The sequence below is a fragment of the Oreochromis niloticus genome, linkage group LG14, assembly GCF_001858045.2.
Source record: "Oreochromis niloticus isolate F11D_XX linkage group LG14, O_niloticus_UMD_NMBU, whole genome shotgun sequence".
NCBI lineage: Eukaryota > Metazoa > Chordata > Actinopteri > Cichliformes > Cichlidae > Oreochromis > Oreochromis niloticus.
Window position 1 is genome coordinate 996,163 of NC_031979.2, and position 15,024 is coordinate 1,011,186.

General features: G+C 45.3%; 1 protein-coding gene across 15 annotated transcripts in view; it reads right to left on the reverse strand.

Moving 5' to 3' along the window:
* The window catches only part of phldb1b (pleckstrin homology-like domain, family B, member 1b), a 129,892-nt gene that overhangs the window by 55,221 nt on the left and 59,647 nt on the right, over positions 1–15,024 (reverse strand). For all 15 annotated transcript variants that reach the window (XM_025898329.1, XM_025898325.1, XM_025898332.1 and 12 more), the window contains one exon: positions 3,540–3,665. In XM_025898329.1, the coding sequence (XP_025754114.1) occupies positions 3,540–3,665 (126 nt within the window). The remainder of the gene's footprint in view (positions 1–3,539; positions 3,666–15,024) is intronic.

Genomic DNA, 15,024 nt, shown 5'->3' on the forward strand with positions numbered 1-15,024 from the left:
CGAGTGTGTACCGCTGCTCTAAGACGTGCACACCTTCTTAGATAAGTAGCCGAATGAAAAATCGACGTATTGTTAATGGAGTTTGGCGTGTGACCACTTGGCATCACTTTTCTCAGGCGCTGAGCGCTAGGGTTACTCACATGAAGGAATAAAACTGCGCCCCGGTCAGTTTCAGTGCGGTTCACCTGCTATATGACCCACACATGAGGCCACGTCCTCCAGACAGCGCTGACAAGGCGGCTGTGGAGGAGCCCCGCCGTGTCTGGCTCCACACACACCGAAGAGACACGGAGCTTCAACGCCGCGCTGATAGTTCCACCGGTGTGCTGGGTACCGCTGCGAACCGCCGAACCGCTGGCGTCAGGTTACGCGAACAGTAACACGGCATTTCCGGTCCTGACTTTCAAAGTAAAGCTCTTTTAGCGTCAAGGGAACGTGCCACTGTTGAGAACATTTTCACTATTAAGGCCGATTTTAACTGAATATGAAAGTCCATACAATACCTTAGAAGTGCAGTTTTACAAATAAACCCAGTTATGAAAAACAATTCGCTCAGAACTCCTGGTGACAGGCATTTATTTTATTTTGAAGGTACATGTGTACGACTGACCGTGTCGTGGCTTACTTAACGAAGCCTTTCCTGCCCACAGTGATGTGAACCACTGCGAGATTTACGAGCCGTTTGTCACGGCAGCACATTTTATTGTTCGTCACTGTTCTCTGTGTCAACAGTGCAGTTTAGATGCGACCGAGGAGAAAGTATTAAATCGGCCCGTGTCCGCATTAAAACCAGGGATGGCAGTGGGAGAGTGATGCAGCTTATTAGTTTACCCAAACAAGACGAGCTTCAAAGAGATCAACTTTAGGACAAAAGTCAGAAATGACAAATATTCCTGTGCCTCAACCGTCTGTCTGAATATCTTTCCACATAAAAACACACTGATCGAGCACGGTGAAATATTAAAAGGAAAATGAGAGAGGTTCTTTTGGGATGGAAATGTGGGTTTGGAAATGGAAAACAGTGGCAGGAAATATGTGGCGGTTACCCTGTTAAATGGCAAAAAGATCCTCAGTCTGACGTCCTAATAGTGCTTTATTAATAAGCACTTGCTTTCATTTCATAATAGTGAAAAAAAAAGAGATTCAGCATGCGGTAGTACCAATCTACAACCACAACTGCATCCCCAACCTTCAGCCTTGTCCTCAGAGCTGTGCAGCAGCCAAGTCACTGGGAGATAAAGGCCTTTCACTGGGAAGAATACAGAAGGCTGGGGAACAGGGACCAGAGGGGAAGCCCGGGCAGAGAGGGCGCAGAGATGGGAGACAGCACACTGGAACTGGGAGCTTTATATTTATAAATAGCCTCTGAAAAAGGATACTGTAACCCCAGCCGTCAGCCACTTTAAGGAAGCGCTCAGGACCACAAAGCTGTCTGCCGGCCTTGCACAGAGATACAGGAAGTGCCGGCTGGATGAAAATCCAGCAAAGCTTGCAGAAACTAAACGAGACAGGTAAATGCGACGGGCGCCGCTGCAATTTGTGACTCTTTACTGGTCTTCAGTGGAGGATGTGACAGTGTGTGGCTGTCTGTCTGTCTCTGTCTTGCACAGAAACTGATGACATGTCCTCTCAGCCAGCGCCCTGTGGGTCAGGCTCCAACCCCCTCCAAACCTGGTAAACAGCTAAGGAAATGGAGGGCTGACTGACAGAGTGGTGCAAAGTGCACACGACTCTGGAGAATTGCATGAGATTTGATTTTGCAAGACAATCGTTACAAAGTGATGCAAGTTTTAGGATTCACAGAGGGAGGCCATAAACAGCTAATATCCCAACCAGCAGCACCAGGCTGCTGACAACACCAAACGTCCCCCGTCTGCAGGACTCATTCCAGTGTTACCATGTATGTGTGGCAGCATGGTCATGTTAGGGACATCAGAAGTCCTCAGGAGCCCTGGACCAGCAGGGCCAGAACAGATTTAAAAGCAGACTCAGAGATTTCGATCAGTAATTTTTCCATCATCCATGTGTGTGAGGAAAAAAGACTGTATACTAAAGACAGAAGCAGGATCAACCATTGTTAGCATTTTCACACTGACCATCTCAGCGTTTTGCAGCAGTTTGTGACGAGCAAAGAGCAACGAGCAGCGCTGAGTGTGAAACGAAGGGAAGCTGCAGACTGATGGGCCGGCGGCATGTCAATCACAAGCTCACCATGACCTCATTGATCCTCTATTTTACTCTAATGGAATCTTTACCCTTTTACTCATACAGCAGCTTCACATTTCAGACCCACAAACTATCTCCATCTTTTGTGTACAGTGTATACACGTTACGTGCTTGATGGAACATGCCATCCATGTGTGGTGCTTCAGTCTGTTGGCGCTCTATCCAGCCTTCACACCTGTACAGCAGTATATACACACCTGTATCTGCACCATGAATCTGGAGAGATGCTCCGAGGTATCTTAAAGAGAGGAAGTGACTATAGTTTGTTGATCCACAAACTGCCTCCGTACATCGCAGAGATTCAGCCTAACCACACTCACTGGATGCTACAAACTGACACTGACTCACAGCTGACACACACCAGTTCACACATGAAGATAACAAGTGCCACTTTCAAGTCTTTTCAAGCTGATACGGCGGACATGCCCCGTTTATCACGGGAGTGGTATAAGCAATCTTCATCTGAACGCAACTCAGGAACGCGTAATTGGTACGTTTCTAAACAACGGAAGGCTTTCATTAGTGGATCAGGAAGTCCAGAGCAGCCAGCGTGCCTGTGTGCTATACTTATCCCCTGGTGGCACGTCGTGTCAACAGTGGGGGAGGACGGGGGCACGAGATGCTGTGACAGATCCCTGGAAGTATAGCTTGCCAAGAGAAGCTACACTTACAGCTGTGGACATACCAGGAGGAAGACTCACACACACACAAACTTTGCCTGGAGACGCAGGGGAATGAGATGCTCATGAAACATGCATGGTGTGAACTCGGTCCCAGCTGGGCCCTGCTCAGGCCCCGGGCTCCAACAGACCCCTCCAAGTGACAACGAGGGTCTGATAATAGAGCTGCAAACAGAACTCTGACCAATCTATGACTCTCTCTAATGCAAATATCAAATGTCTTTGTAATGTAACACCAACCAAAGTAACTGAGAGCAGCTGACAGTTCAAAAAGCCAACAACATATAAAACAAAGACACAAAGAAAAGTTGGGGTCCCATGACTGTTTCTGCTCCTCCACTTGCTCCACCCTTGTGTGGAGTTTACTGCTGTAGAAGCAGCCACCTGTAATCTACACCGCTCCACCTCCAGCACCCGCCTGTTTACCGTCTGCTCCTTTCATCCGTGCAGGCCGAGCTGAAAATGGGATTTCTTACAGGGGAAACGAGGTCTTTCTGTTTCCTGGACAAAGTGCCAGTGCTGAGCTTTTCAAAGTGATTTGTGTTTGCGAGGTGTGGAGTCAGTGCTCCTGAGTAATAACAGACAGGAAATGCTACGCATGTATGTGGAAACCCCACAATAACAGCACAGTACCTGCACAGAGTCTGTAGTCTCCAGCAGAGACACTTCCTCCTTGGGGCATCATACTCTTCATCCTGAAGGCTTCCTCGGGGTGGTTGAAGCGAAAGAAGGCTGATTGGCCAAAACACAGCATACAGCCTGGAACAGAAGCACATACATTTCATTTTCACCTGTGCTTAGTCATCGCAGGTGCCTGTAACACAGATGGAAGCTGTTTATGGTGGATGGGCAAGTTTTAAACTACCAGCTGCCAATAAAAAGATTTCATGGTGTGGTGAGCTTGATCTACAAACAGGAGAAATGTGTAAAAGTACTACTTCTGTCATAAACCTCTGAAAAACAAACAAGAGACAAAGAGAAACCCAGCAAGTCACAGGTCTGCCACAACTATGTACAGTTTTTTAGAGTCTATACCACTCTATAGCATAGCTTAGCTTATGCTAAGCTAAGCTATGCTAAGCTAGGCTAAAATGGTCAGATTCATTACGTAACATAAGAACCAATCCATTACAAACAAATAATAGCAACATTTTACCGATGTACTCGGATTATTTCAGCACAAAGCTCAGAACTGACAAAATGAAACGTGACAACGAGCTGCACACATGTGTTATATTTAATGAATATATGAAAGTTTTTAATCTGAAAATCTTTCATGATCTAAATTTAAAAAGTAAACACAACATTTTCCTCAAATGTATTTATTTTGACATGTAGTGAAGTACAGGAACAAAGTAGTAACAGTAACTATATCCGTGTGTGTACTTGAGTAAATATACTGTTACTTTCCACCACAGCCCGACTCATTCCTAATATTTCACACACAGACGTGAGCAGCATCGTAACGCTCACAGAGACTGGAGACACAAACTATCCCTGAGAAGCTGCTGATGTGTCTCATAGCAGCACAGAGCGCACACGACCGTCCGAATCACCAACACAGACGTAAGTAAGGTGAACACGAGGCGTCTGAGTCGTTCTGACAGCATCAGGAACGAGCTCACAGACGCTGTGCTGACTCAACCATCATCCACACAGGGCAGAGGGCACACCGTCCTCTGTCGCGGTGCACACTGACCACTGATGACACTTAAACCTGACAAAGCTGGATGAGAAAGACTGCAGCAACTGTAGAAGACAAAGTACAGAAAAGATCTGAGACGTGTCCAAGTTCAGGAGACACATCTGTACAAACTCTCAGGACGGTTTCTCTGCTTTCTGGGAAGCGGGAAGCCACATCGGAACTACAAAGATTAAAAATATATCTCAATAGTCCCCAACTTCAAAACGGCTGACTTCTTCTCACATCGGTTTACACAGCAGAACAATCTGATCTGCCTCTCCCTGACATCCTGTTTCTGCAGGAGCTACGTCCAATTAAAGAGATAAGATGATAAAATGCCGTTTCAGCAGATCCACGATAAACAAAGTCCGGTCAGAATAATTCTATAAAGAAAACTTCACAAAATTCACATCCATCGCCCTGAGCAGCTATATTCTACAAAACAGCTGCAACACGCTACAAGCTAACGGGCTGGTCATGAAATGTATGAATCACAGTACAGTCCAATAAATGGGCTTTAGACACAGCGGTACCTCTGTGTCCTGGTGAGAGCTCAGTGTTGCTCTCAGACTTACTGGAGTTAGTTGAACCTGCTGCAGGTTCTGGCTGGGTCCCCATCCAGCCTTTTAAAGGACGTCCCTCACCAAATGGACTCTCCTCCAGGAGACGCTTGTTGCACAAGTTAATGTGTGAAATGCTAGAAAAAACTGAACAAAGACCAGTCCTGCTGAAATCTGCTGCTCAAGACACGAAAAGGTGCCCGTCTAATGCATTTACACAGATTTCCATTGTCAAAGTAGAAATGTGCATTAGTGGTTGTTTGACTATGTCCACCTTGGAAACTCAGAGCAGTCCTGTGTTTGGGTCAATGTGTCATAGTGTGATGCAGGTGAGCCTCATAACGAGCGTTTCACTCAGATGGAACCAAAGCCACACACTCTCAGCTCTGTGTGGTGACATCAATCACATCCACCTACCATCTGGTTCAAACATCACAGCACATCATTCACAGAGCTCATTCAGCTCCTTCATGTGCCATGAACCTGATAACAGATCAGCAATCGCACATTTATGACTTTCTCATTGTGTCCTGCTGACATCACGAGGGAAAGGTCTTCCAGGCCAGCCGGAGATAAGATCCCTGCCTGTTGTCGTGAGGCCTGAGGTAAAGACAGGAAACGCTGCTGTGATGGACGACAGAGCCAGATTGGCCTTTTATTATGGAGAGACACACACGCTGACAGCCTGGGGAAAAACACCTGATTACATCATGAGCTGTGGGTGAGGACTGATGGAAAACAGGTGTAGACTGCTGCTAACATGAGCTTAGCACAGAGGGGTCAATGCCACTGCAAAAAACAAAACCTGTGCAGAACGGTCCGTGGACTGGTTCTTACACAGCACGCTTCTACAACTGAGCACTGTCTATGCAAGTGCTTCTATCTAACACTCATACACTGATGGACGCATGGCGGAGCATCTTGGGGTTAGCATCTTGTCCAAGGATATTTGGCATGTAGACTAGAGCAGACCGGGATCGAACCACCAACCTTCTGATTAGTAGGTGACCTGTGCTACAGATACAGCCTTAGAATACATTCCTCTTTTCCCCATTCATTTGCATGTCATAGGCTGGTAATAACTATTAAACTCGAACATGGCAGAAGCAGTGGTGTGGTGACTTTACCCACTGCCTCTGTTTGCTTTCAAGTCAACATTCATGTTTTACATGAAATAATACTGTGAAGTCAGAAGCAGCCACATTTGAATGGCAAGGTGGCGTGCTAAGCTAGCAGCTAACACAGCAAGCTTTGTTAGCTGCTGCTGATGGACTAGGGGTGGGTTTTAATAATCGATTCATCGATTAAAGTCGATTCTGGCTTGGATAACGTGAAATCGATTCATTAAAATCCTGAATCGATTTTTTAATATAAATTGATTTTGCCCGAAACGCCAGAATCTCTGGTGAAACCTCACAAAATTTCAACAACCACCAAACAGCTAAGACAATAAATGAGAGCAGGTACACGGATTCTGCACAAGGACGTAAACACACAGCGCGGACCTGCGGATCAGAATCAGTGAGATGTCGCCTTTCTCACCCGACGGGCGCTGCAGCTTTAAGCGGCTGCGCGCGTTCCCGCGGACGGCAATCACTTTCTGGCACAACAACTGCACGGACACGGTCGGGGCTGAAAGCCGACAGCTCGCTGATTCTGATGTTTCGGCGGGTCCGCGCTTTGTGTTCACGCCCTTTTTGCGCTGATTCTAAAGCTGTTAGTTTGATCTCTCTCCGAACAATATTGACTGAACCAGCAGCAAAAGAAGATCCAAACTACGCTTCACATAAACATCGTCATGAATTCACTCTGACTTTTACGGTTTTGCTTCCAACATGATAAAAATCACACGTCATGCACAGCTCTCTCTCTCTCTGTACTGTTTTCTGCATTATTCGCTTGCTTGTTCCGCACAACTCTACCGTTGTTTACAGCGCTGTCGGCCACTGTTTTTTTCCTTTTACTTACTTCCGAAAAGAAAGCCTAATTTCTGCCGTTCAATACTGAACAAATTTAAACTTTTTAAAATTATGCAAAATGCAAAAGCTTAGCCGTGTCTCTAATAAAACCGCTGTAATGTCAGAGGTAACGTTCATATGTTGATTAATGGTTTTCTTTCGTTTTTGATGTACTGCAGAATATTTTTATAAAATCCCAGGCCAGGAAAACCACCTTCATGTTTTTCTGTGTTTTATCTTCAGCTACTTTGACACAAAGGCCTCTGCTGTGACGCTCACACCTTTGATAAAGTCTTGCGTGTGTCAGCTTCCTTTTTATAGCTACAAAAACATGTAAATGTACTGATCTGAATTATAATATTTCTGACTGTCAAAATTTCCCAGATTCAAATCGAATTTAATTGAATCGAATCGAATCGTGGATCGAATCGTGGATCGAATCGATTCGGGACCTTGTGAATCGGAAACGAATCGATTCTAGAAATCAGTGACGATACCCAGCCCTATTATGGACCAGCCTCTAGTGGCCATTAAAGGAACTGCAGGAGGTTGCTGTTTGGGCAGAAGATCCATCTTTAACTAGTGCAGCATGAATAATACCAGTTATACTTTGACTAATTGTCTACAGACTAAATTTCAATGTAAAAACATAGAAAGCATCGTCCCTGTAATAAAAATAATTCCTGTACTGTAAAATAACGTGTTGATGCTAAACACTGCTAATAATGATATTTATATGAGTGCAATAAAATGCCTGCATTAGCAGCTGATTCACATTAGTATTTATTTTCCACCCCCCGTCTCGGTTTCCACCAGTGTTACAACACCGTCCTCTGCATAGTTTTGGTATTTTCCACAGTTCAGTATTTGCAGGATAATGAGCGCACCCTCAGTCTAGTCACGAATGACAAAGCACAAGAACTTGCTGAAAAGGACGTTTAAAAGCAGCCGTCGGGACGCTGCTGGTGCGGCCTGCAGAGCCACGCCGGCTGAGCCTCCATGCCTTCACGTGCTCCACAACTTCAGCGCTTATCCGACTTTTCCGCCTCCCTGCTGTGTCCTCTGGATTCTGTCCACTTTCCCTGACTCACACCCCTTCCTCTGACTTGCACTAACATGATCTCCCTGGTGAACATCAACTTAGGCATTTAGGAAGATACTGGTTATAACAATGTAGCTTGAAGAGGCATGTATCTGACACTGTGGTGACACAGTCATGGCTCACTCTGAGCCTACAGGGTTTGGTGATGCCTCCGCGGCACGCAGCCTCGTTTTCACGCAGCAGTTCTGTGTTGGAGCGATTGGAACAACAGTGACGACTGAGGCTAACAGCTAGCTGCAATAACAACATTTCTTTAATGTACTTACTGCTTATACAGTCCTGCTATTAGAATTTAATCAGTATTAAATATCTGCTAGTGTGCTGTACTTTGGTGGTTAGCTATTGGACATGGAAAATATCTAAGCTAGAAAAAATCTGGTATTAGCATGTTCCCAGCCTTGGCTATGCTAATTAGCAAATGCTAAATCAACACTAAGTGAAATCAACAGGGCACCAGTTTCAGCTTTATTCGGTTTCAATGTGCTGATTTATCTTTATAAATAAATATTGAAGTGTTTCACCTTTATGTCAGATGTGAATAAACTAATAGCAGAAGACTCGACGGCTGTCACAGCCCTCTGTTGTCTCTGTTTGTCCCCCCGCCACATCTTGCTGGTTTGGCCACTTTGGAAAAATAAGTGGATGGTTTGATAACATATCTTTAGTGTAGTATGTTTACCGTCATCATGAGGCTTTTATTACTCACTGTGTTTCATGGGCAAACATCTGTGGCTAAATGGAATGTGGCCGCATTAGTGATTACAGTGTGTCTTTGTGAGATACGCAACAGACTCGAGTTTATGGATGTCTGAGTTCATGCTGGATGATTCACATTAGCAGCCACTGCTTTGTTGCTCTTGGCCTTAATGCAATAGTTATACTGCAGTTTGTGCTGTCAGCCAGCTGCATTAGTTGTGCAGTTTATAAGGATGATTCTCGCTTTAGGGTGTAAGCTCCTCGCCTGCTGCTTCTGTACGTCTGACAGTGTGAGATTTACTCTGACTTTGTGTTTTTAATAGCACAGCTTTCATTTAACTGTCACTCAAACAGCTTATTTAACTGTGTTAAGACTCAAATTTGATAAACTGTGCAGCCGTTAATGACAAGGTGTTTTAGCATCTTAGCTAGCTCAGCACACAGCAGACAACAATACCCTGATTATCTGATTCCAGTTTGAATGCTCTTTTCCCAAAAGACAAATCACTACGATTGTAATCAAATGTTTTAACCACTGAGATTTTTATCTATCAAATAAGCAAAAATATCAGTAACATGTATGGTGACATAATTTCACTGACTCAAACATAAGTGAAGCTGTTGTGTTAATGGGCGTCGTCATGCCACAAAGGCCCGTTTTAAACAGGAAAACTGATATTAAACTTCTTTACTGTGAAGTTGACATTAGGAAAGCAGATGTGCAGAGTGTAATCTTTTATGGCTGTCAGGGTTTGGTGTTTGTAATCAGGTATAACAGTTGGTCCATGAAACATGGCGCCACTGTTACTCTGAACTCCAAAAACCACATTCCTGCTCAAAGCGAGCCTCACTGCCCATCAGGAGACTTTCACCTCAGCATGTTTTGGAAAATTATTTCACTGGATTTGAATTTTAATGGTCACCAGTTCATGTCCAGAATAAGTTCTGGTAAAGGCTGCAGTTGTACTTCTAGCACCATCTTTGACCTCCACACATCCACGCCCAGCTCAGGCTGAGAGGAAGCCAACTTTACAGGATGTAAAGCACAGCTCACTGCTTTGACACCCGGGTGGGCTGCACACATGCCTGTGAGGTTAGACGGCTAACTGCCACAGACTGTGAATAAATCACACGGGTGTGGGGCTGTCCCGTGGATATGTGGACGTGCAGGACACAGTGATGGACACAGTGACACAGAGGCTGCTGGAGGGTGATGGACAAGAGGACATGTTCGTCCTCCTCAGTCTCTCAGCACTAACCTCTGCTGGCACTGACTGTGTGTGTGTGTGTGTGTGTGTGTGTGTGTGTGTGTGTGTGTGTGTGTGTGTGTGTGTGTGTGTGAGGCCACCAAGGATCAGCACATGATGAATCAGCACAACAGAGAGAACACATAGTTTATAGATGAGTGTTCAGAAACAGTAGCAGGCTTGTCCCACTCACACTGTGGGAGTGGGCTGGAGTGCTGAATGCACTGGAAGCTCTGACTGTCTGCAGGATAAGAAACATGAGGAATCATCCATCACAGGAGTGGCTAATAATCGACCTGTGAAACTTTCACATTCACCCAGTGATTCCCAGTTTAGGCACATCTATGGTTTTCTTTATTGTTCTTCATTTATACTGGTTTATACTGTTGGATGCTCATATTAGACTCATGTAAATAATCCTCCTCACTTCAGATAGTGTCTGTCTCCTGAATCCAAACTGGAAGCTGGTTCCACAGAAGAGGGGCCTGAAAACTGAAGGCTCTGCCTCCCATTAAATACTCACCATGTAAGCTTTACTGGGCTGGTGTGGTACTGTCAGGTCGAGTGGGGTCTGATAACTCAACACTCGGTGTGTAAGGAGCAGGATTTTGGTTTCTGGATTTAACAGGGAAGTGAAGCCAGTATAGGACAGACGTGCTCGCTCTGTCTGGTCCTGGTCAGTGACGTCTCCATCGCCTGTTTCTGGCTCTTTTTTCCCAACAGAGCGTTTTCCACACTCACATACATGACATGGTAAACACACGTGTTCCCAACCACGCGTGCTTGTCTTTGTTTCATGTCAGAATCCTGCTGTGACAAACATCTGCTCATTTAACAATAACCCACACATGCTGACATTTCCAGGGATGAAGAGACGACGACCTTTAGAGGGAAGTTTGTCCTCATTTATTCCTGAATCCCAAAGCAGAAGTGATGTGACATTTACCAAACCGATGAAGTCCATGACGAGCGCTCTCTCTGTGCCAATCAGCACTCATCACTTCAGCCATTACAACTAGAGATGGCACGATACCACTTTTTTATGTCCGATACCGATATCATAAATTTGGATATCTGCCGATACCGATATGAATCCGATATAGTGTATTTTTTAATCAATAAATCTGTTTTTTAATCAATAAATCTGTTTTTTTAATATCTTGCTGCATTTTGTATAAGTTCATCCTCAGGTTTAAATAAACAACAACACTAAAGCTATTCTGTTATACCTGTATGTAAAAAATACACTGCACCCAAAATATTTCATAGTTCAGCAACACTGATCAATCTAATAAACTTAAACCTGCTCCATCCTCCCTATTCTGGTATTTTAAAGAGTACTTAGCAGAAATATTAAGCAACCTAACTAATAGGGTTGCAAACTCCCAGCAAAAAAAAATAGGGAACCACCCCCCACCCTCCACCTCATGATGCTTAATCGACGTAATCAACTTTAATTTGATGCAGGGTGAAAAAAAATGCACAGAAATAAATTATTTTTCAAGAATAATTAAATAGATTCAACATCTTTCTTCAACAGAATTGCAGACTGCACAGATGGTACCTTCCCAAAGGAAAAAGTACTATAGCTTACTAGGGTATATTAGACTTAACAGTTACTATATACAGTAATGGACTTCTATACATTTTAAATGAGAATAAGAAAAAAGTACCGTATTTTCATGACCATAGGAGGCACCGTACTAAAAGGCGCAGTCTCAGTTATGTGTGCCATTACTGTATTTAACACACACGTAAGGCGCAATCTACGCCCACACTTCCCCCTTTAACGTTCTCATGGTGTCCTCTGCTACGTCCGCCTTACAACAACAACACACACACAAGCATACAAGTGTGCGTATTTAAAAATAAAGCGGGAGCAAAACTGAGTTTGGTATTCACATTTTTATTACTGGTAATCGTCATCAATCAAACCCATCGTCCTCATCCTCTGTGTCTGAATTGAACAGCTGTGCTAAATCTCCACCAAACATGCCAGGTTCACTTTCTTCACTGTCAGAGTCACTTTCCGTGCCGTGCGGCTCCTCGGAAATGATGCCGGCTTTTGCGAAAGCTCGAACAACAGAGCCAGCAGACATGTTAGCCCAAGCGTCTACAATCCATTCGCAAATTGTGGCGTAACTCGCCCGGCGCTGCCTTCCACTCTTGGTGAAACTGTGGTCTCCATCGGTCATCCATCGCTCCCACGCCGCTCGCAGCCTTACTCTGAACGGGCGGTTCACACCGATGTCCAGCGGTTGGAGTTCCTTTGTCAGGCCTCCCGGAATGACAGCAAGCTCACAGTTCATTTGCTTCACTTGTTTTTTCACATCGGCTGTGAGATGGGCACGCATAGAGTCACAGATCAACAGCGATGGTGATGCGTGGAAAAAATCACCTGGTCTCCTTACATACACCTCCCTCAGCCACTCTTTCATCATTTCCTCATCCATCCAGCCCTTTTCATTTGCCTTAATGATGATTCCTGCTGCAAAGTCTTTCTCTTAAAAATCACCATAGGCGGCAGTTTCTGTCCATTAGCATGGCAGCCAAGCACAACGGTAAAAGAAGACTTTTCGTGCCCTGTTGTGCGTATCGCTACCGTGCTGGTCCCCCTCTTCTCCACAGTGTGACTCACCGGGATGTCGAAAGTGAGCGGCACCTCGTCCATGTTAGTGATGCGGCTGGGCTGGATGTGTTTGTCGGCGATGTGTTTGCTGCAGTAGGAGCGGAAGATGGCCAGCTTTTCATTATAATCTGCTGGAAGTTGCTGCGCTACCGTAGTCCTGGTCCAGATGGAAAAATGGCACCGTTTCATGAAACGAAAGCACCAAGATGGACCTGCTTTGAAATGTTCAATTTTCATTTCTTCTGCTAGCGTTACTGCTTTTAGTCGAATGGTGACTGTCGAAACGCTTCTCCCACTGGTTCTTTGCTCGATGATCCACCGCTCGAGTCTTTCCTCCAACTCGGGCCACCTCGCCTTATGTCCGCGGAAACTCAGCTGCGTTTTCTTGACCTGTCGGAGCTCGTTTTCCAGCTTCCTCCACTTGCGAACCATCGATTCATTACTCTTAAGTTCTCTCGCGGCTGCTCGATTTCCATGTTCCTCCGCGTAGCTGATGGCCTTCAGTTTAAACTGTGCTTCATAAGCGTGTCTCTTTGCCATTTTCAGGGTTGTTAAAACAACGATGTTCTGCATAACGTACATACCTGTTCTTTTATATACAATCAACGCCCACGCTACCCCCTTTAGCGTTCTCATGGTGTTCTCTACCATGTCCGCCTTACAACACACAGGGCGCACTGCACTATAGGGCGCGCCGTACTTTTTGAATAAAATCTAAGACTTTTATGTGCGTCTTATGGTCGTGAAAATACGGTATGTCTTTGTGCCCCCTTTTCCCTGTTAATGCCCTATCGGCCCCCCTGGCTAAACTTTGCTAGATCCGCCCCTGCACAGTTACCAGCCGTCAGCTACGTAGAAAAGGATCCTGGTGTAGAAAGTAATATTAAATAAATTCTAACAACAGCTTATCAAGCTTAAACGTGCTGCTGTTGTTCAGCCGCTGGTTTCCTCTTTCTGGTGCAAAGTGGGCCAAAAACAAAGAAGAGAGACGGACTCGCGACAGAAAAGCCGATCAGCTGATCATTGATCAGTTTCATGAAGTAGCAGCAGGAGAGAGAGAGAGAGAGGCAGTCGCTGCATATATCGGTTGTTAAGCTTAACGTGGGAACGCTTTACAAACATTCAGAGATGAACTTACACACTTGCTTTACTTCTCTCTGGGATAACTTCCTCGGAGATGAACTGCTGGTTTGGTAGCGAGGCTCCAAATGCTCAACCAGACCGCTGACAGGTCTCGCACGCCACAGCCGCTCTGTCACGTGACGCACACTGCTCCGACGTGCTACGGTTATGAGCTGAGTTACGCCATGTCACTAGTTTTGTGAGGTGCTTTTGTGATATTTAATGGATCAGATTACATTTTTTATTTCTCTCCGATATCCGATCCAGTAATTTCGGTCAGTATCAGACCGATACCGATACATAATATCAGATCGGTCCATCTCTAGTTACAACACCATGCAGCTTCTCATCAGAGGGATCCTCCCACTGCGAGGAACATCAGATGGTCCTCCACCAAACAGGTACAGATTTATGATCCAGGGATACGAGAAGCATTTACCCGGGTCAGGTTTACACAGATGCTCTAAACGGGCCGTGGATCCCACTCAGTGCAGAGGAGCTGGGGCGAGTCAGGGCGATAAATCAGGCTCCATATGGAGCAGCCACACAGTGACACTGACAAAGTGCTGCGCTTCATTGGGCAGCTACAGGAACCAATGGTAATTTAGGCTCATTCCAAAGCCAATTAAAAGGAACAACAAACGTTCCTCAGGGAGACGTCGAACTTTACATCAGCAGAAAGAGCGAGCAGGACACAAGCTTATCTCTACTGTCTGCTCGCAAACGCCAGCCTCCACCCAAACACTGAGGCTTCCCATCTTATCTCCACCCCTAACAGACAAGCCTTTCTCATACTGAGCACAGCACAGGGTGGGACGATTAATGAGGCCACAGAGAGGCCGAATCCTGACCACGCAGAGGAATTAACCACTCCTAAAACCACAGAGTCCTTTATTTAGACGAGAAGGGCTCTGAGGGAAAGACTTCAGGATGGGTCTCCTTCTGACAGCAGCATAACAGGCTTCATCTTCAGTCCATACAGGAAGCGTTAGCCATGAATTATGCTAATGACTAGGGATGGGTACTGGTGTCCGGTGCCAAACGATAGTAACCAGACCGAAAAGCAGCGCACATTTCGGTGCTTTTTTTCGGTGCTTTTATTTTCCTGACCAATTCTAGC